The 22,939-nt window shown below is 40.6% G+C and overlaps 1 protein-coding gene across 1 annotated transcript in view; it reads left to right on the top strand.

Annotated features, from left to right (window-relative positions):
• Positions 1 to 22,939, top strand: part of arhgap10 (Rho GTPase activating protein 10) — a 48,621-nt gene that overhangs the window by 5,138 nt on the left and 20,544 nt on the right. The window contains exons 2-16 of the mRNA XM_030093174.1: positions 7,372 to 7,467; positions 7,699 to 7,760; positions 9,429 to 9,500; positions 9,710 to 9,811; positions 11,274 to 11,384; positions 12,106 to 12,210; positions 12,386 to 12,515; positions 12,761 to 12,867; positions 12,986 to 13,080; positions 13,760 to 13,841; positions 13,991 to 14,033; positions 14,121 to 14,189; positions 14,667 to 14,741; positions 18,761 to 18,845; positions 21,987 to 22,045. Of these exons, the coding sequence (XP_029949034.1) occupies positions 7,372 to 7,467; positions 7,699 to 7,760; positions 9,429 to 9,500; positions 9,710 to 9,811; positions 11,274 to 11,384; positions 12,106 to 12,210; positions 12,386 to 12,515; positions 12,761 to 12,867; positions 12,986 to 13,080; positions 13,760 to 13,841; positions 13,991 to 14,033; positions 14,121 to 14,189; positions 14,667 to 14,741; positions 18,761 to 18,845; positions 21,987 to 22,045 (1,293 nt within the window). The remainder of the gene's footprint in view (positions 1 to 7,371; positions 7,468 to 7,698; positions 7,761 to 9,428; positions 9,501 to 9,709; positions 9,812 to 11,273; positions 11,385 to 12,105; positions 12,211 to 12,385; positions 12,516 to 12,760; positions 12,868 to 12,985; positions 13,081 to 13,759; positions 13,842 to 13,990; positions 14,034 to 14,120; positions 14,190 to 14,666; positions 14,742 to 18,760; positions 18,846 to 21,986; positions 22,046 to 22,939) is intronic.

Here is a 22,939-nt window from a genome sequence, read left to right on the forward strand (position 1 = left end):
CTTACATTTCACGGTTTGTCTTTGGGAAAAACATTCACAAGATGAGCCGACCTTTTGTTTCCTGCTCTGATAAATGTCCTGCTCATATCTTAGATTCGCACAATTTGTTTTGATGCTGCCAGATGCGACATCCTGCTCGGCAAGTCATGTGTCGTGACTGTTTAACACTGTCCTCAGGTTTAACCGGACAGATGTAAATGAAACACACCCTTTCAAGCTCAGTGATCGCAGCAAGTTATGGCCATTGTTAGAGCACGGACAATAAAGATAAACTAGATCAGTAGCTGATTACTGCAGAGCGCCATCCTAAACTAGACCGTGTTACAATAATGTCCTTCTGTGTGTCGTCACACGATTATCACACTGCACCGCAGAACATTTATGAACATCTTCCGATGAACATGTTCATCTTGAGCCATGATGAAGAGTTTTGAGGATCTCACAGTAGCAATGCTACACATTAACAGTGAGATGGTCTCGTTCTGCACTGCAGTCTGCAACACGCACAGCACCGTGCAAAGATGGACACTCCGCACTGCTTCCTGCATACTGTGTAATGTACGGGTGTTTGAGGTGTAAGTAGTGTCAGTGCGGGGGGACTTTGCGGCGACGCATGGCCCTCACTCAAGTAGCCTAAGGTTTGTACTCGTCCTTTAAAAAAAAAAAAAAAAAAAAAAAAAAAAAGTGGTCCTGGTGCATGCTTAGTTGTGATTAAATGAAAACCTTCACAGAAACAGCTCAGTCAGCTGACTGAAAATGTAAACAGTTCATAATTGCCAACTTTCTGGAGTTTATTGACCTTCAGTGACTTTGTATTAAGGTTGTAGTCACAGACGATAGAAAACCAGGTTGTTGTCTGAATTTAACCTGTTTTTCTTGCCTTGTAGTTTCTGTTTGCCGTCTCTTCTTGGACTGTGGAAAACAGCAACTTGTTGGTTCTAGTGTGGCACTGCCCAATAAATTATTCATTATTTCCCCCTGACGTTTTTTCTTTCCACCTGCTTTAAGCAGGGGCACCGGTGTTTGTTTCACACAACACAGCTTTTCTTGTTCTCGTTATATTTCAGAGATATGATTTGGGGTCCATATGACTCATGCTGTGAAGCCAGCAGACTGGGGTCTCTGCTGCTCCGCCGCAGAGAAACTAGCCAAGTTTGACAGTTCCCAGGTTTGCTCTGAAATGCCTTGCTTTAAAAGGCAAAAAGGAGGCGAAGCCTTAGCCTTGGACTCTTGTGTGTGCCCTTGTGTGTGTGGTATTTCTATCTTGTGATAGTTCTCTCCTGCAGGACCACAGCTATCATTTCAATCTATTACGTAGACCTCTCATCCGACGCTCTGTTTATTGCTGCACTGATTGTATCCAGTTGATCAGCGCTGTTGAAAAGCGAATTGACATTATACAGGGATACAAAGCTGTGTTGCAGTTTTTCCCCTTCCCAAGTGTTGCCTGTTGTTCAGTTTTTGTTGCGGCCTCATGTAACCGGATAGCACGCATTCTTCACGTTTGATGTAATGAAGACCCCAGCTTGGTCTGATATTAGCTGTCCACCCTGCAGTGAATTAAACATGACTGAAGCTTATGTAATCAGGTCAAGGATGGGTGTGATTCGTGCGCCGCTCTCGCATATGGCTCTAATAAAGAGCTTGCGAGTCTGCTCATTGACATCAGTGTTCCTGGAGTTCATGTTAATTACCCACAGTGATGCAAGCCGAGATTCAGTCTCCCTTCATGATGTCTTCCCCTGGTAACAGGGTTTGTGAGCTTGTCAACAAAAACAAAGTGTGCAGCGTTTTGCTCTGAACGTTTCAAGAGTGAATGAGAAGGAGAGAAAAAGGAAACACTGAAGAAATAAGTGTATTATTTACAGCTTGCAATGGAGTAGTTAAAGCTGCAAGTGCAAAAATATGATGGCTCAGATGTAAATGGTAATATCATCACCATTATACATTATGCTTTTTAAACATTTTTTATATTAAAAATTATTTTTGAACTTTTATAACATACATGAAAACAAAATGAACACGGCAACAAATAGAAACAGGTAATAGAAACAAGGATGGTAGCTTAGATTTAACCCAGTGAAAAAGAACACGTGTTGCTTGAAGAGAAAGTTTGTGAAAATGTTTTTGTCCTGCCTAATAAAGATGAAATTGATCCGTATGTGGCCCCTGAATTAAAATGTATTTGACACCCTGGTATCAAATGAAAACGTGACTGTATTGTTTTTTTTCCCGGTGTATCGGAAAATAATTCTGCCATTTTGTTTGGTTTGTTGGTGCATCAGCATGACTGTCATTGGTTCCAGCTCAGATCAGTAGTCGAAACTTAGTTTTGAGTTTACATTTATGTTCTTAAGTCTTGAATAACCACTTGGGCTCCTCTTGAACAAGTATCTCCATGTCTTAGTTACTGTCAAAATGTCCTGAGAATTTATATAAAGAAAGAGTTAATATTTTTATTTTTAAAAATGTAACAAAAAAAAAGTGGTTTGCAAGTGAGTTATTTTGTTTGTAATAAACAACAACAACCCCGTCACTGATTTGACAAAAGCATCATAATTTAACTGAGATTTACTGTTGTCAGTATTTCTGCATCTGGAGCATAGGTGGATTATATCAGCATTGGCAATCGGCAACATTTTGTTTTAAAAATATCTGTATATCGGATATTGGCACATATCCAACATCATGCATCCCCAGCATAGACTGACCTTTCAAACTGCTGACAGTGTCTTCTGAGGCATCTGTAAGTTTTAAAAACTTCTGCTCCATTATTTCTCTGATACTTTAGCTTACCTCTCTCAGCAGAACAGAGATATCCATAGAACTGGTGTCTGTGTCGGTCAGTTCGGAGGATGGAGAAGACGGCATCGCAGCTATTGATGTGTGAGCTCTGATCTCCGTTCTGGGATGTTTGCCTTAATTTAGCGGGCTTCTCTCTCCGAAGGTGGCTGCCAGGTTTTGTTGTCATGTTCAAAACTTTGCCAGTGTAGCTTTTAGTGGAGGAACTTCGGATTAAAAACTTTAGTGGGAGATCTGCGAAGACACAGCCCTCAGTTAGCCACTGTCACGTGACCTCCAGCATTATATTTTTACTACACACTGACACTGGATACTGCCCGGACCTTATGTCAGACTTTACGTAGTGTTTGCAGGCTTTGTAATGGTGTGCCGAGGTCCAGTGTAATGTTGTCACAACATGTTTTTACTGTGTGTGGAGCTGATGAAGGTTCTAGACTACTTCTATCGAGTCGCTTAAGTATCTAACTAAGACTTTGTGAAGAATTACATATAGCAGTTTGTTGTTATTGCTGTACATTTATTTATGACTCCCAAGTTTTCCCAACATTTCAATCACCCAATTTAGGATGGATGGATGGATATACAGATAAAAGAAAAAAAATAAAGACAAACTGAGTTCAGTCAAACTGTCACTGCCCAGCGGCGGCATACAGTCTTCAAATAAATCACTTTGAAATCTCTGCCGACCAATCTGCTGTAAATACGAACTGAACAGCTGTTCTGCACTGTTTGAATGAAGGTCTGATGGTGTCAGATGAAGGACGCCTCCTCCTAATCACAAACATAACACGCTTGATATAGGCCAACTCCTGCTGATCCTATTTGCTCGTACACCTTTTTATATATTCAGTGAGCTGAATTGTCATCTGTTGATAGTAGATTTTGATATCCAGTTGATCCGCCTCAGTCGTGGCTCGGTGAAAGTGGGCATTCAAACCTTTATCATTACAGGCGCGAACTGGAATGCTGGTTTTATTACAAACTATGTATTTAAAATGAATTCACTGTTTGGTTGAATACCAACAGTCCTGTTATCATGCGTCGGGGAATGCAAGATTGAAACATGGACAGTTCCAAAGAAACTCTTTCTGTGTGAGTGGTAATCAGTGTTGTGCAAGTTCCTAAATCAGAACCTCATTCAGTGATTGGCTAACTAGTTTCTTGTATAAAAAAAAAACAAAAACTGACATCCTGTTTTTATTCTTCCGTTTGTTACAATATCATACTAATGTACATCCAGTGTTGTTGTCTATGGCTGTAGTGTTGCAGTGAGGCATTAGCTGAGCTGCCAGCAATGTGTGGGTTCATCCGATGACTGATTCGTCAAATTCATCTTGAAGTTACATCAGTTAGCTGGAAGGCAAATGGTCGTGCACACGCACCATTTTTGGTCTGTTTTTGTACACCAAGCAGAACCGGGCATAACACCTGTTCTGGAATGAAATTAATAAAAGAAGTAACAAGGCAGGAGCAAAACAAATGCGATAATCTTCCCAGCATAGTTCCTCAAAAGATAAGTCGAGGTTTATTTAGTGCTGTGGATCCAGGCTAACTTTAAAGTCAGCGAGTCGGACATCTTTCACGGTGATGTGAGAAGGATTGAGTTATTCCAGGATTAATGAGGAGCTCTTTCAGTGCACAAGGAGCATATTGAGGAGTTCATATGGCTGCGAAAACATTATCCTTTACTGAAGACTAGATCCTGCTTCACAGCTGAGTTCATGTATGACAACTCTGTTGTGCTGAACAAAACTTTTCATATTATCTACTGCTTTGTTGCATCAAATCGTAATGCTTTGTTAGAAGAAAGAAAGAAAGAAAAAAAAAAAAAAAAGCAGAACAAGGCTTGGAATGAGTCCTGTGAGCACATGGTGAGATGACGTTGCCTCTTTGTTGGTATAGTAACTTAGATTCTTTCTGCTCAAGGGCTGTACTCTTTCATTATACGATGTTTGACAAGTAGGGAATGAACTCATGAGCAATAGTGGACCGCAGGGCTGTAACTATTGATTAGTCTTCATTATTAAGCAATCTGCCAACTGTGCATTATGAAACTTTCACAAAGACGTTTTCTTCACAATAGACAGTCTCTGAGCAAGTTGTGGTTAAGACGACAACTTCTGCAAAAAGGGAGAAAAAAAGTTGCCAAACCTGCCTTTGGTTAACCGATTAAGCTGTAATTTCAGTCAGCACTTCAGAGGGTACGTTAGGTCAAACCTGTCCAGGGAGGAGTATTGGAGGCTCTCGTAGTTTAATGTTGTTTGATTATCTGAGTTTGTTCACTGCAGGACAGTCTGTCCCACTGACTGCATGTTCAGGACCAGGCTAGACTGACCACAGTCACCTTTTATGGACTGGATCCCTGCTGTCTGTTTCGCTTTCATCCCCTCTCGGATATACCATCATTTCAACGGAAATTGCTGTGTTCGTGTACGTAGGTGTTTGCTTCCAAAATAACGACACGACGGACTTAAATTTGTTAAACCTTTTATTTAGAAAATATTGCTCATAACCCATACTTAAAAAACCCCACATAGCAGTTATCAGCTTGTATTTGAAAGTCTCCTCTGTGACAGAAGCACACACGGAAAGTGGAGTTATTACTTTACTGTGGTTAACACACATTTACAATCTATATTTACTGCTGTAAATGTCTGTCCAATGAATTCCTACAGTAGCTCAGGGAAGTGTATTGGCTGACAGCTACATATACCTCTCAAATCCTCCTTCTGCCTTTGTTGAAACATTTCCTTTAAGGAGGCGTCTGACTCCATTGTTTAACATTTTTCATAGACTTTTCTGTATCATGTGTATATGTTGCCTCAGGAAAAGAAGTATTCAGGCTCTTTTGATTGATGCTCTAAAGTTACCCTGTGTAGTTTCTTTCCCCGGTCCATGAGCACTGATCTATTATTAGCCATGAACAAGTCGTGGATCCTTGTGTTTTGATTACTGCCATTTGACTACATTTGCTCAAAGCCTGTGGAAAGATACGGTGATTTTATTCTTGTTTACATCTTAATTGGTTATTTTGGCTTTAGTTTTGGTTTACACTCGATGCCTTAAGAACAACAATTACCTCACCAACAAGAAAACAAACCATTTCCTCCATGTGCTATACTAAGGCCAACTCACAGAACACAGCAATTACAAATACGACACACAAAGTTCCCCATTGTGTCAAACAGCTCCTCAGCTTCCTGTAGTGGTGTGATAAATTGGCTGGAGGACTTGGCTGCAGGTGCTTTGTTTTCATGCTTCTTTGTGCGCTTGGGGATCGTATAGATGCGTTGACAAGTGACCAGCAATAGATTCTCAGACTGTTTGAAGTAGACGACAGCAGCAGAAGCTGTGCCCCGTGGTGTGCTGGGAGCTGGGCGCAGGCCGACGGCGTTCAATTCCTCTCACATGTTTGGGCTTTGGGTCCTATTATAGATGTAATCCATAGCATTCATACACACACTATCAGGAGAAGAGAGAGTCACTATAGATGGAAATGTAAGTGAGTAAATGGTTTTTGGATGATTGCTTGTGTTATTTAAACATTTCATAATAGACAGTATGAAGTTGTAGGTTTTTGTTCGTATTTTTTATTTGTACAAAGGGTAAAGAGATATGCTTTCCATCAAATGTGCAATAATTGAACTCTGTTATCTGGATTTTTCTCCATATTTTTCTAAAAAGCCAAAAATAAAGACCTTTTGTGGATGTACGCTGACTGACATTCTTCTGTTTCTTTATGCGATTCCAAACCGACTCCATGAAGTTGATATGAGGACTCACCTGGGGCGTACCATTACTTCCACACAGTCCTAATAATCTTCATATCCTTGATGAAATTAGCTATAGGATTGGTTAGATTGTTGTACTCTGCTGCAAAATAAATCTGGAAACAGTCAGATCTTTCCTTGTTGATTTTGTCTGATTTTTCCCCCAGTTATATCTTAATGCTTTTCACAGTATTTCCATAATGTAAATTATAGATCTTTCCATTGGTAGGAATATGTGGTGAAACCATTATACTTGTGAGGGCTGAGCTGCTAAATCTCAGCACTGCAGTGTCCAAATTCATACAAATGAAAACATGTTTTATCCAAAAGCCTTCTCCTTGAGATGTTCTGCTGGTGGATCCTTTGCTGTCTGAGTTCTCACTATGTTACTGTAACGTTTCCTTGCAGCTCTTCTGATGTGTGAGTTGTGACTTACTCACAGAAGACTAAATATAGCTTGGTGTGTGTTGTGGCTTGTGCTGGCTGGTGGTACCTGCCCTCCTGGTGCTCACAGGCTTCGCTACACAGCAGGATGTGGCGGAGTGTCGTTGAGCAGGATGTTTGCAGTGTGGTTAACTGAGACATGTGCACCAGACGTGCACTGAAAGACGACTCATGACAAATCACTGTGACAACATCATAAGATGACAAGTAACTGTAGTGTGTTTTAATATTAGTTTTGTTCTTCAAGATGTGTTTATCTGATACAGGAAAAGTTGACTTGTGCGTCATTACACCTTTGGCCTCTTTGATATTTTCTATCTTGTGAAAATGTCAATGTTTTGACCATTTCTTTCAGAGCTTGGGATGGCACAGCGAAAGTTTGCCCAGTGCCTGGGAGAGTTTCAGTTTGAGTACATCGGGGATGCAAAGACAGACGACGAGAAGTGTATCGGTGAGTGTGGGCTTGGCCCCTCGCACTGCAGGAAAACTAACCACTATGTTTGATATCCACAGCAGACTTCCAGTGTAAATGTTCATTTGCGGTTTTGTGTTTCCTCACACATTAGGAGCAGGGATTTGTTTGCCCCTGCACCACTGAAACGTCTATTAGTATTTATGTGAATGAGAGACAGAGTGAGGCAGAATGAATCGCTTCACACTGTTTAACTTTGTTGTCTTTCAGATGAATCTTTGCAAGAGTTTTCCTCATTCCTCAAAAACCTAGAAGACCAAAGAGAGCTCATGGTGAGAAGAACCAGTCTGGACTTGAAAGACAGGGGAAAATACCTGTGTGTGCGGGGGTTGTGTTAGTGTTTGTGTGCGCCCGCCTGCGGCGTATTGCGCTGAGACTGTTTATATGTGAATGCTAGCTTACACCTATTACTGCCCATATTAGGTGCCTGTATCTATTAATGTCTGACTCTGTCATGCACCAGAGATCCAGACCAACATTCATAATATAATTTTCTCCAGTGCGCAGCGTGTCCACAGCGCGCAGTGGGCAGTGGAAACCAGCTCCTGGGTGGCTGTGTTAGGGCTAATTGTGTTTAAACAGTTCCTGGCTTGTGTCTGTCTAAGGGTCAGAGTTTCATCACTTGCTCGGGCGTGGCTGCGGAGTCGACAGAAGTGCATAAAAACATTATCACACCCAAGCTTTAAATACCAAGGCACACTGCATACGCTCTTATTGGCACATAAATTGACAATCATTATAACAGGTCGCCATAAAATGAGCTTCTGCATTTAAAGGAGACCACAAAAATCAACCTTTCATTTCAAATACGTGTTGAAGCTCCTCATTTTATCATTAAAAAGTAAATAAATAAATAAACATTAAACAGTAGGCTGGATGGCTGGTGTGATGCTGGTAGTACCCAATTTTCGGCGTTCATGACTTTGTAAAAACAACCATCCTCCTTTAATGCCAGTGTGTAGCGTCTGAGGTGAGGGAGTGAACCCATCATCAGTCTCTGGCTGAAATGACTGTTGCAGTGCCAGGATCAGATTATAATGGTAGGCACATGCTGGGCTCAGCACTCCTCAGCACAGTGTGACGACACCAAAGTGCACACCAAGGAAAAGTAGCGTGGGTTTACAGGCACAGACATGTCCTGCAGTCAGCAGAGCAGAAACACGGCAGGAATGAGGGAAAAGACTTCTTCCTTCTCTGTTAGTTACGTAACGACGCACAAAATTCAGTCAAGACTACAGCTTGGGAGATTTACAGTGTAACAGAGCACACAAGCACAAATGTCTTTTTTTAAAACAGTATAATTATTTCACTTATCCGTTACAACTGTTTAAAAAAATGCATTGATTAAACCCAGCTTGCTTTCACCATGCTGTAGGAAAACACTTAAATCATTTCAAAAAAGCTCAATATAAAAAAAATATATATTTTTGGAATAATAAGAGATGAAGACTTCTGCAGTTAAAGAAGTGTTTTCAAAAAATAAAATTTAATACAAGCAAAATGATACGATTTTTTTTCCAAATTTCTCAAAATTAATCACCCAAACTTCTGTATCGTCAGATTTATTACAGACGGTTTCAACACTGTTTTGTTCTGTGTAATTTTAGCATCTCTGACATGAACATTTAAAAATACAGTATCCAGAAATATGGCAATAGCTCACAAGATCTGATGATGTACCTTTGTTCATCACCAATGGACCAATTATTATTAATTAAAATTTAAAAAAAAAAAAAAAAAAGCTGAAAACCTGTTGTTTGTTATGAGTGTTGAAATATTACTTGTTCAGTGATATTAGTATTGTTTGAGAAGAATCTGTGCATATTATTTTCGTCATTATTCATCAGTCATATGAATAATGCCATCAGCATGTATGAAACAGCCATGTTTCACTGACGACTCCAAAATCAGGAAGTAATGAAGATGCCTTCTCTCTATAGATGAGAAATATCACAGAAACCTTAATGAAACCTCTGGAAAAGTTCAGGAAGGAGCAGCTCGGCACAGTGAGGGTAATGTATGATGTTTTATTACCTCTTTCCAGTATGTGTAGTTGGTGCTGGTAGATCTGTTCGTATGCTTACTGTATCCCCATGACAGTTCAAACAGAATACTTTAAAATGTAATCTTCATAGAAAATGGATTGAACGACAAACGCTGCTTTTGTTCCCAAAACTTATTCGCTTATGTTTGTGATGCTTTCTTTTTGCCGTTCCTCAAGGCGGAGAGAAAGAAGTTTGAAAAAGAAACAGAGAAGTACTACAGCTCTCTGGAAAAGCTTCTGAATATGTCAGCAAAGAAGAAAGAGCCGCAGCTCCAAGAGGTATTTATTCTTGCCTGAACTCTGCAACAGATGCCTTCACATTCAAAGTACATATTCATTATCCCCCCAAAAAGCAAACAAATATTTCATTTACTGAGAAAGTCCTTGCTTTAATTTTTGTTTTGGGTGCAGTGAAAGGAGCCTCTCAGCAGAGCCTGCTGGGTCGAGTTAGTTTCCAACAGTTTTCCTGGCCTGTTTGAGTGGGAAAAGTGTGTCTTTTCTACTCCTCTACTGACTGCAGCGGAACAGTCCTCGTTAAACCACATTCAGATTACACATTTCAACTGCGGAGAATTTGCCGGCTGCTTACGAAACACTGTTTGCCTTCTTGCCTTTGTTCCATGATGACGCCCTGCAAGGCTTTCCCGTGTCTTGTATACAGCAAACAGAGAGGGACACTTGAAGCTGTTAACATTACGACTGCAGGCTGTTCTGCCCTCTTCATGACACGAGGCTCTGTGCTTTCAACACAAATTTCTATCTTAACGTGAATAAATGGAGCCAGTGATCCATCCAAAGCCACAAGAGTCATGAACTTTATCAAAAACCCTTTTGTTGCCAAGTCAGCTCGGTGAACAGGAAATATATTGTAAAAAAAAAAAAAGTAATTTCTTGTACTTTGACATTACGTCTTTCTGAATGAGTGCTTATTATTTGGTAGCTGTTGTGCAGAAGTAAAGCGCATATTACAAATAGTTTTACAAAGTTATATATTTGCTTTTGAAGGATACTGTAGTTTGCGTTCTCCCGGACCGTCTCGCACAGGAAAAAGGAAACCAATCCAGTAGTTAAGTGGATCTTTTCTGAATGGATTAACCCCACAGTTTAGAGCCAGCCAGGTTAGATTAAACACCTCGCCACTCTAAACTGCTCATTGGTGTAAATTTGAGTGTGTCATGAACTCCTGTATGGGCAAGCCCTGCTCTGCTCGCGTGCTTGAAATAGAAGGATGGATGCAGTGTTGTGCTTCCTGTTTGTTACATCCTGGTTTATCTAATTATGTCAGTCATTTGCACCTTGACCCGGGAGGGTCACATTTTTTTTTTCTGCCATGTTCTCCCACCTGGAAGTCCTTAATGACAGTGACGTTCACTTTGTTGCATATGTCCTTGAAAAAGTGTTCCTCCTGTTTTGCTCCTGCGTGTGAGTCCACGTCACAAAGATTTAATTCCATCAGTGTGTGTGTGTGTGTGTGTGTGTGTGTGTGTGTGTGTGAGGGGCTTTGTTCTGGGTCTTTCAGTCCTATGAACTTAAGTAGGATAAGTTGGACATGGCTGAACATTTTCAGTCCTTGTCAGTCGTAAGGCAATGGATAGCTACCTTTATAATCTTCTAAAATTATTTGATCCCATAACAAGAAAAACTTCCAGCTTTGGAAATTAGCGGTTTGCCAGAAACCTTTACCAGTGTTTCCTTCCTTTGGGTCTATAATTAGCATGATGCATGTCGTCCCTTTCCTCAGGCAGACACCCAGGTGGAAACCATGAGGTTGCACTTTCAGGAGGAGTCTCTGGACTATGTGTGCAAACTGCAGGAGATCCAAGAGAGAAAGAAGTTTGAGTGTGTGGAACCGGTGAGTGACATGGAAGTTCTGACGTGGCTTCTCGTTCACGCTGAAGTAATCGTTTTTTAAGGTTTTGGAAAATTATTATGGTGTTACTCTCTCAAAATGTGAGGAGCCGCATTGCCTGCTTTGATTTTTTTTCGAAATTACATTTCTGAGCTCACTCTGTTCTTAAATAACAAACACATAACTGCAATAAGTTTGTATATTTGTAATTCCTCTCTATTTCTACTTGCACATAGTTATTTATAGCAAAAGGGCATCATCTAGTATTTGTGCTGGTGTAAAGGTAAAGTTTTTTTCTGTTGCACCTTGGTTAGAGAAATATTACCGAAGAGACAAAATGTGAGTCACTGTGCTTAAAAGTTTCTAGGTTACTGACTCAATTTAGTTTTGTGTGTCTGAAGCTGCAACATATTGAGTTTTGGATAAACCTGAAGGGAATTGATACTGAGGTTTTTCTGAAGTTGCCTTGTTTTGAAGAGAAAGCTCAAGGCCCATAAAGCTGTCCTTTAAATGCCCGTTATTAAAAACAGGTGCATGGATGAGATACTTTGAAGATGGACTAGAATATTGGCCTGTCTCTTAAAAATGACAACGAGAAAACAGATAATAGGTCACACTGTAATATTGTCTTACTGATGACAATTATTTTTTTTCAATATTTGCCATGATGCATTGTTTCATATTTTTCTTTTCTTTCTGTTGTGGTTTTCTTATCATCTTTCAGATGCTGGCTTTCTTTCAGACAGTCTTCACCTTTTATCATCAAGGTTTTGAGCTGGCCAAAGACTTCGATCATTATAAGAGAGCCCTGCAGATCAACATTCAGAATGTAAGTTTTCTTTAAGTTCATCAATCACATATGTGTAATTGCAGTGAAGCATCGTTCGATCAGGTTGAAGGGCTTTTTTTGTGGGAGCACACAAGTTCCATTGTGACCGGGGTCGTCCAGCTGAGTGTGAGGAACTGACTTCCTGGGGTGTGTGTCTGCTTCCTGTCCCTCCCAGACAAGGAGTCGTTTCGAGGGCACACGTTCGGAGGTGAACGAGCTGATGAAGAGGATCAAGGAGGCGCCCCAGGAGTACAGACAGACCAGCGCCATCAGCTGTGAAGGCTACCTCTATGTACAGGAGAAACGTAAGACCTGTGCTCTTATGGAGTCATGAGGCTGACACAGCGAAGAAGTAAACTGTTGCAGCTTAACTGTTTGTTCTGTGACTCAAACTTTAACAGCTGTTGACGTGACTGAATCTTCAAAACAACCATTTGGATTATCGCATTACTACAATTACTCAATGATTCCTATTTTTCAGTTTTTATTGTGGTCTTATAAACAAGCTCAAAGGGTTAAATGTGTGTCTTATGTGTTTTTTGTGATCCAGGGCCGCCTCCTTTTGGTTCAAGTTGGGTCAAACGCTACTCCACTTTCGTCAAAGAGCAAAAGATCCTCCATATGGTCACTTTTGACCACAGATCTGGTGGAAAAATCGTGAGTTCATTGCAATTTGTCACTTTTTTTTTATCAGCATGTTACTTTCCTGTTATTCATACTCATCCCATCATCAAAATCATTCTGAATAACACTTTTTTTTTGTGTTGTGTTTAAGGGTGAGACAGAGTCTGTCACGCTTAAATCCTGCCTCCGCAAAACGACAGACACGTTGGACAGGAGGTTTTGCTTGGATCTCGACATAACAGATCGGTACATCATCGCCTTGCAGTTTCTCAGATGCTCTGTGGTTTTGTTGTCTGCATGTAGCATTTAAATCAGGTTACTAGTAACCCCGTTGATCAGATATTTTTCTCGTGGTTGAGGTTTTCTTTTCTTTTTTTTCTTTTTTTTTAATGCAACACAGGTGTCTTTTCTGTAGCATCCACAGAGTTATTCTGCTGAGCAGCTATATGCTCTGCAGAGTTATTTGTTGCTTTGTATTTTGGATTGTGCAGGGCCGGGCAGCAGGAGTTTTTCTTGGGAGTCTGCCCTGGCACACTTAGCTGGGGGATTTGTCACGCCCCGATGCGCCCCACTGTAATAGACACCTAATTTTGTCAAAACTTAACCCTGCCCTGCCCCGTTTCCGTCTTATTAATAGAAGATACCCCTGACTTAGGATGGCGATGTGAGTACACACTTCCATTCTGAATGTGTTGAGTAATTTGATATCCATCTGGTTCTCCAGTGATTACGGGTGTCATAAACCAGCCGGTATAACTAATACGGGCTCATGTCTGTAGTTACAGCAGAATCAAGGTTCACATACCCTTGGCATAGGGTGCTTCAAAAAAAGAAAATCCTATACCATCATTGTGTCTCTTAATGCCTTTGCTGTCATTTACCTCTCAGAGTTTATCCTCATGCTAATATAATGTGTTTCTGTCAGACCGGGAACAGTGCTGACAGTACAGGCCTTGTCGGAGGATGACCACAAGTTTTGGATGCAGGCCATGGGTGGGAAGGAACCTGTGAGTCAGCCTTTACAGTGTCTTGATTTACCACTCACTTGTTGCTTTAATGTTTTCCCGTTTTACTGGCATCATAGAGAAAATGAGTTTTGCCCAATAAAACCTGCAAAGTTCTGCACATTACTGTACATCACAATGTGTTTTAACAGATTGGACACTACCTTGGGAGAGCGTTATCTAAAGAAAGAGGCAGTAAGTATTTAGCCGTGCCACAGCTGTGAGCATAAATCTATTTCATAACCTGAACATCACACCATGTATTTTCCCTCCATGTTGCAGTTGATGCTCAGTTGGATGAAGTGGGGTTGAGTTTTGTGAAGAATTCCATCAGTGCAATAGAGACAAGAGGTGAGCTTCCACTATATTCAGTTCCAGGAATATTGGAAAAACTCATTGTTGAGAAATACATCTGCATTATTTCAATAAATTTAACACCAGTGTTGGTTAATATGAAAAAGATGGCATGGGTGCAAAGCCTGTAACTGTGCACTAGGGGGCAGACTTCACTCACTATTAAAACAAGCTTGGTCCTGCAGTTTGTCTGCTGCATATACTGTACATAATAGAGATGTGTTCACTAGAGGTTATTCATGAACATTCCTTCAGCATGAATGTTCATATGTCTTTATTCATGAAGGGCTTTAATTTAGCATTCATCCAAAAATAATTATTCATGTGAATCAGTCACATCAAGACAGGTTGAAATGGCAATGCCATGTCCATGCATCTCCTTCACAGTTTCCACACACTGGAGCTGTTTACTGTCTTTATGCAGGCAAGTGCTAAACAAGTAAAGTTTTGACAATTATTGTGCTTTCCCATTAGGTATTAACGACCAGGGCCTGTACAGAGTGGTGGGAGTAAGCTCCAAAGTTCAGAAGCTCCTCTCGCTAATGATTGGTAAGTTAAACTGAATTCCCCCCCCCCCCCCCCCCATTTTCTCTGCTCTGTAAAATGTTTTTGCAGACATTTTCAGTGCAAGCTGAATGAAGTTGAAATTTTTAATTAATCTGCTATCTCTGTGAAATTAGCTTGCCCCCAGTTAGCTAAATGTGCTGATGTAATGGATGTGTCTGTTCGGGGTGACATTTAAAAGATAGCAAATGACAATCAGCCCCATGACTCAGCCTATCTCCACCGTGTCTTTCTGAAGTGCAACAAGTGCTTGTGTGTATCTTTGCCTCGTTTTCATTCAGTTTTATGTCCTCCAGACAAGCAGACAAGGTCCGTCCTCTTCATGTTCGACCACGTTTTGGCTTTGCTTCATTAACGCTCCACTAAGACAGCCTATCATGCGCTCGTGGCCGCTTTAAGTCTGTCAGCTGCCTTCCTCGGTTTCCTCTCCGCCGCTCGCCGGTCTTGAATCCTTTTCACTCAACTGCTTTTCTGTAGAGTCTGTCCTCTGTCCTCTCCATGGCTCCTTGTCTGCTCTCTGGTTTCCTGCCGTCTCCAGCAGACACCGGCTCACTTTCAGCTCTGTGTTCAGAATGACAACAAACTCGGGGAGCCGCCAGCTTGTCTCAGCTTCCCGTCCAAAACCTTCCTGCCTCTCATGCCGGAGAGTCCATTAATGCTTCGCTGCATAACTTTCAAAAGTTTCTTTCAATCCTGAATTTGTCCAGAGTGGCTTTCAGTACTTGCCTTTGAATTGCACTGTTTATTTGGGAAGAGTGCAAAAGACTGATTTTATCTGCTCCTTAATGTTTGCTAATGAACAAGTGTATTAGAGAGAGGGGTTATTTCTATTAAACTGAGCTGAAGTTTGTATTGTATACCCTGAAATGACCTGTTAGCATTATAAAATAGGAGTATTATTTGCACACAGACACATTCACAAACATTCCATGCATACAACAGTTCACAGTGAGTGGGTGAAACGAGCTTTAAACCCTGAAGAAAGACTTTGGATCCTCCCACTCCTCCTTTTTTTTTTTTTTTTTTTTATCTCTCACCCACCAACATGGCCGCGGTCCAATCAGAGAGGACGCAGCGATATAAAACTCTCCCATCATATTACAGCACAAACAAAGAGAGCGGCACCTATTGAATGACAGGCAACAATATAACAGGAAGAGGACTGTAAGAGTGTCTGACCTGTCTGTGGAGCAGACATAATGAGCTGGGGAGCGTGCGGTGCCGGTCGGGATACGGCTATCATAGTTGCTGAATTGGACATTTTAGGGCCTATAGATATACTTGCAGAGTGAGGTAAATTTGAGGAATGCTGTGGGAGAATTTCAGCTTTCATTTTTTAAGGTGGAAGAGATCATGAATACATTTAATACTGAGTGATGGGTCCTGTTTAAGTGGATATTTTAGAGATCTGCCCACATGATGGCACGGCATTGCTTTACAATTCCTTCTAAATGGTTTTATTTTCAAGCACTGTCTCCAGATAGGCTGTAATAACTTTGAAGGGCTGGTTCAGTCAAATTTGTTTTAAAGGAAGTTCTTCTTCTGGATGGATGTTATCTCTTTTTTTTTAATCACATTTGATACATTTCTCATTCCCTCACGTTTCTAACAATCTAATACAAGTAAAATAACCACTGAATACATGATTCAAAAGTTGTGCTGTTCATTAAGTTAAGTGTGGATTGGTGTGACATTGCAAAAATCGATGGAACATCTGCTTTTAACTTGTAATTACAGAAACAATATGGTTTTGCCTCCTTTACATTGACAACATATCTCCTGCTTGCTATGAAAAATTAAAACATGCTAAATATCGCAACAGAACACTATGATGCTGTAGAAATATTTTGATTAAATCATAGCTTAAGGGTATTTTTTTGCACATATAGTATAAAAATATTGTCTTTTAGTTCTGAATATAGTATAATCACACTAATCAACATGAAATTTATTTTCTCTTGCTTTTAAAGTTAGAAATATGACTGACCAGATTTACATCTGAAATTTGATTTCATTATGTATTAACAGCCTAATATTATCTGAACTATTTCAGTAAAACTACTGCACTAAAAGCTTTTGAAAAGTTAAATTTTTTTAGAAAATTTAATCATCCTAGTATTTCAGTTGAACTTTCAGTCTCAAATGTAAATCAATAAGTGACCGAAAAAAGTTTGAATCTAGAAATATTGGCAAACATTTAGTTTACGTGACAATTCACACAATTCAGTTAAAAAAAAACAAAAAAAAAAAAACAAGAGCTTGAGAGAGAAGTTGAATCTTGACTTCTCTCTGACCGTTGTGGCGTGACGTGGGTGTGAATCTCCGCTTATCGGTCTGGTTACAAAAATGGAGGTCTCCCGACCCCTTGTAGTCCAGTGTCAGCGGTTTGTGTGGAGTCTGCGTTTCTCAAGCTGTTTAACCTTGTGACGAGTAGTTTCGAGGAAATTGACCGGCTGCTTAAGAGACCACAAGATGCCGAAAGGGTCAAACAACCACAGGAAAAAAAGGTTTGAAACAGACACTGCTTCAAGACAGAAAAGTTGGGAGTCAGTGCGACAGAACTGGACTGCTCTTCTTTCTCTTTCCGCAGTGTTCATTCTGCTTTTTCAATTCTTTGGATTGTTTTGTCGCCGAACACCACGTTACAGCGTGGACCTGATGGTGCATTTCTTGTAAATCACGTTGTTTATGAACTTGTTGATCTCATAATGAACTTTCATTTACGTGAAATCAGTCAGCTCATTCTGACTTCACAAAGTGCGTCAAGTAAGGAAACTATTTTTATTTTGAGATGGAATTTATTCTATTCTGCATCTGCAAACCATTGTCCACAAAAAAACCCAAAAAAAAAACCCAAAAAAAAAAAAACACTAACTAAATGCAACTGGAGTTGCTTTGTTCAAGTGTGTGATTTCACACACGTTCAACAAAGTATTTGTTTTTGAGTTATCTGTTTTTTTTTTTGTTAAAGTATCTATTTTTTCTGACAACTTTGTACTTTTACTCTCTGCAATTTGGCACACGTATGTCCTTTATGCTCCTCACATTTTTAAGACTGGCTTGTTGCTTCCTTGTACTGTGAGAGCTACAAAGCAGCTGATGACAGCCGTTACAACAGTTTTTTTTTCCTGCATTTTCAGTGAGTAAGAGTGATCAAGTTACATTCATGGTGGGTTAAGTGGAATTTAATGTGGTTTGTGTAGTGTACACAAGTTAAGAAGGTGTACAATGACAAATCGTTTTCTGTTTTCCTCAAGTATCTCTACATCTGCTTGAGTAAAGAATGTGGTATCGTTGTATTTTGGCACGTCTGCTGAACTGATCAACACAGGCCCATTTGTACAATAACAGACGGGTCTTTGTTGACTCACACGGGCAGACACCTTTTCTCTCCGGAGTTGACATTGGACAGGCCTGTTTTAGGAAATCGCTGGCTGAGAAATGCACAGTCGCTGTGGCCGCAGTGCGCCGACGACATTAGAAAAATAAATGTCCCAGTAGCAGGCCACCTACCACCCATGCAGCTAAACTCTGGGTAGTGACTCAGGCCCTGCGCAGTACATCTGTTTGGCTCCAAATGCCTCACTGACACATTGCACCTCCACATCCTCCATAATTCTTCAAAGGTTACTTAAGGTGTGACTAAAGCCCCCCGAATGTTCGGCACAACACACTCCTCAAGTCCCTCTGGAGTTGGTGAAGTAGTAAGGGATTAATTAAACTTGTAATGAGTGTAGAGCCGGCAGCCCTCTGTAGAAACTGTAACTTCTTTCCATATCTGCTGGGGCTTGACTCGACCCCCAAGGCTGCTAGCATTGCTCTTATCCTCAAATGGCTAATTACAAGCTACATATTTATATTACATATTTGGACTTTCCAGGCTGCTTATGTAATAATTTATGTCTTTGCACAATCTAATGATAGTTATTTGATGACTTCGTGTTCGTTCCTGAATTGAGTTTTTTGAGTTGTGACGAATTGCTGTGTGATTCTGATTCATTCAGATGAGAAGAGCAATGAAGTGGATCTGTCTGCCAGCGAAGACTGGGACGTTAAGACAATAACGAGCGCACTGAAGCTTTACCTGAGGTAAGGACGAAGCTGATTACGTAACAACACAGTTCAGTTTTTCCCTAATGCTAATTTGCTGTACTTGTGTGGAGTAGGAGAAAATCTGTATTGGTCTTGAGATCATTTGATGTTTCTATGTTACAAAGAAACTCAATTTGTACCTAGAAATTGAACAAAATGAAGCAAATTTTTTGTTTTTGGTCCTGTTTTTCATGAGCTGATCTCAAAGATCTGAGACTTCTTCTATCATCTGAGATCTGCCACCCAGACAGATGTTGCAACAACCAGTTTGCATAACTAAAGAATTTCTGCGCAAACTGTCAGAAATTGTCTCGGGGAAGCCCATCAGTTTTACTGTATTTGGGATTTGGGGCATCCAGGGAGAGGTGCTGTCCTCACAGGTGATTCCAGGTTTTCACTATACAAGGCAGATGGCAGACCCCCCCCATACAGTAACACGCCACACATTTGCAACAATCCCGCTGTCTAATCAGCATCTTCGCCTGCCGCCCCTGTGAGGTGGATGGATGATCTCAGTGAAGGAGAAGAGCTCACTGTCAAATTTGTTAACAATATTTGAGAGAAATGGGCCTTTTGTTTAAATAGAAAAGTCTTTGATCTTTGAATCTCATCAATCTACACACAATGACAAAGTGGGAAAAAATATTTATAGATTTTTTTTGCAAACCTAATAAAAAATAAAGAACTGAAATATCTTTATCATATGTAAATAAGTCTTCACTCCATTTGCTGAGACATGCGAAACTGAGCTCAGCTGCATCCTGTTTCCACTGATCGCCCTTGAGATGTTTCCACAACTTGACTGGAGTCCTCCTGTCAAAGCGTCACGTCTGGAGGAAGCCAGGCACTACGCTGCTTATCACCTGGAAGATACCAACCTGACAGTGAAGCATGGTGGAGGCAGCATCATGCTGTGGGGATGTTTTTCAGCAGCAGGGGCTGGGAGACGAGTCAGGATAGAGGGAAAGATGAGTGCAGCAGCGTACAGAGACCTTCTGGATGAAAACCTGCTCCAAAACCTCAGACTGGGGTGATGGTTCAGCTTTCAACAGGACAATGACCTGAAGCACACAGCTAACGAAGGAGTGGCTCCGAGACAAGTCTGTGGAAGTGTGTGAGTGGTCTAGCCAGAGCTTAGACTTAAACCTCCATTGAACATCTCTGGAAAGACCTCAAAATGGGTGTAGAGCGACGCTCCTCACGCAGCTAAGGGTGCCTCAACAAAGTACTAAAAAGAGGGAGTGAATACTCATGTATTTGTGATGTTTAAGTGTTTCATTTTTTAAGAAATTTGCAAACATTTCTGAAAACTTTTGAACTTTGTCATTATGGAGTATTGTGTGTAGATTAATGACAGAGAAAAAAACATTCCATTTTGGAATAAGTCTGGAACATAACAAAATGTGTCAAAAATGAAGGGGATTGAATACTTTACAGATGCAATGGATTTTGCAGGAAATGCAGAGTCCGATAAGAGAAATATATCCGTTGAATGAAAAACACTCTTGTTTTGTCACAGTAATTAATATTAACCGTCCCATGACTGAATTGAATGATGAAAAAATGTACGAGTGTAAGCATTTATGTATTTTTTTTTTTTTAAGGTAACGTAAACTTTCAGTTATCTTTGTTATCTGTGTTTATTTCTGCGGTTATTATTTTGGTAGTATAGAGAATCTCATTTTACAGATGTGTGGCATGCTGGCGAATCTCATCCACGATTAGACGGTCGTGGTGCCGTGATGCTCTCTTCGAAGCTGTCGTGTCGCCGAGCAAATCCACGTCTGAGCAAAGCCAAGCCAAAGCAGTTAATGGATTTGTTGTATGTCTCTCCTGATAAATACGATTCTCCCTCTTCACTTGAAGATGAAGCATTTCATCTATTGTCAGCCTCTGTCATTTATAAAATGGCTGCAGATTTAATTATGCGAAGTGCTTTTGGTACAATTAACTCCTCGTGTGCTCTTCTCTTGTGATATGCGTGTTTCACATTGAATAACTCGTTCCAGGTTGGCGGAGAGAGTGGGTGAAGTTCAAAGTTTAAAAATGTAGTTTGGCTGCTGGGAGCTGTGGCAGTTTAATTTAAATGCCAATTTGTTTTGTAAACATGTAGCAAATTGAGTTGGCTCTGCTCATTTCAATGAAAGAGAAGTTGTATTCAGTTTTCAATTTGTCTACTTTCTGTCAGAAATGTGAATAATACCAACAAGAAGACGATACAATTACGGTTTTTGGTCTGTCTTTTAATCAGCGTTACCACACACCACTCACATTTGTGTTGAATGCCATCATCTTGTATTCAGGTTTATTTGGCCTTTTACCTTCACAATTAACCTCCATTGAGGATAATTATTTCGTTTTTTTCCCCTTTGTGGAATTCATAATAACATCAAAGTAAAACGTTAATTTTGTTTGTTTTCACCAACTGAAGCACTCCCGTAAAATGTTCATGGTGTTTGTTCAAGTGGCCACAGCCGTATAACAGCGGGGTTGTTACGTTACACTTCATTACGGAGTCTCTGATTAAGTTGTAAATGACAAGCCCATTCACAAGGGTTACGATTGTGATTGTTCCCGTGATTGTCTAATTTTATGCCTCGACCTTTTCAAGTGAACAGTTTGATGTAATTATTTTTGGACCGTGGGGCACGAGCCTGTTTTAACTCTGAAAGCAGAGGGGAGCTCTGGTTGTCCGCACTTCTAGGTTGTAGCGATGTATAAACATTGCTGGAGCCGTCGCAGCCGATCCATATTGTTATGGTACATTAAACCGGGCCGAGTGTGTTTCTGATTTGTCTTTTACTCGCCTGACCCGCTGGAATAAACCAGGGTCAGTCGCCTCGGTTTCCTCTGAGGCTAAGTACCTCTGGCCACTCTCCAGCTGCAGTGTGAAAGTACCTTCAGATGAACTTGGTTATCTCCACGCGTGCACCGTCTAATTCCATCCCCCTGGCCTGGCCACATTAATCATTGCTGTGTGCAGACCCTATAAAACAGTGTGCTGGCTATTTCTGTCCCCCTTGCTCACTTCAACTGTGCTTCTCCATCTCCCCCCTTCTCTTTCTCTCTCTCTCTCTCTCTCACACACACACACATGAACACACACACTTGTTTCCTTCTCTTGCTATCTCTGTGAAGGAGCCTTCCTGAGCCATTGATGACCTATGGACTTTACAAAGAGTTCATCAGCCCCGCAAGTAAGTTCTCCGACCACTTCCAGCAACACTTCATCTGGGTCCAGACCGTAAGCAAACAGCAGTGCTGTACACACACACACACACACACACACACACACACACACACACACACACACACACACACACACACGTGCTGCACTGCGCTGAGATGGATGTTCCATCAGGTGCTCGAGTTCAGTAGTTTGTTCTTCCTCAGCGAGTTATTGGAAATGTGCAGTGAAGTAGGAACATGGTGAGGTTACTTTTAACCAGCTCTCTCTGAAGTTTGTACTGATGTTTTAAGCATAAATTGGTGATAATAGTTCCAAAACGTATACTGTAATGTGCAGTCCCAAGCTGTCGTGGCGTGGTGTGTGCTTTATCTTTTAACTGGGTTTCTCAAATAGCTGACTTCAGTTTAAATTAACTTTTTTTTACTGATCTGTTTCAGACATTTGCTCAATAGTTCCCCTCCGTTTCCACACACTTTACAACTTTTCAACATACCACTAAATTCCTGGCCAAATAATCAATTAAAGACTCAGGGATAAAATTGTCCAGTGACCTTGAACAGCGAAAAGACAACATTTTTTTTCACCCACGTAACATAATTTCTCTATGAAATGTTTCAAAACAAGCCAAACTCGAATCTTATTACAACAAGTGCTATAATTGGATCAGGTTTGACATTTTTATCAGGCGCTCGCAATGCCCTCATAACGAGGGGGGAAAAAATGGATTAGCAATGAATATTTTTTTGATGGATGACAGCATCCATAAGAAGCTTTTTTTTCCATGTTTAAATCCTTGTCGTTCCCATAGTAATGATATTTTGTGTGTCTGTATGTGTGTTAGTGTGTGGGCGGTCAGATGCCCATGTGTGAGGAAATGTTTAAGAGATGATCTTGGGGGTTT

This window comes from Salarias fasciatus, chromosome 6 (genome assembly GCF_902148845.1).
Source record: "Salarias fasciatus chromosome 6, fSalaFa1.1, whole genome shotgun sequence".
Lineage (NCBI taxonomy): Eukaryota > Metazoa > Chordata > Actinopteri > Blenniiformes > Blenniidae > Salarias > Salarias fasciatus.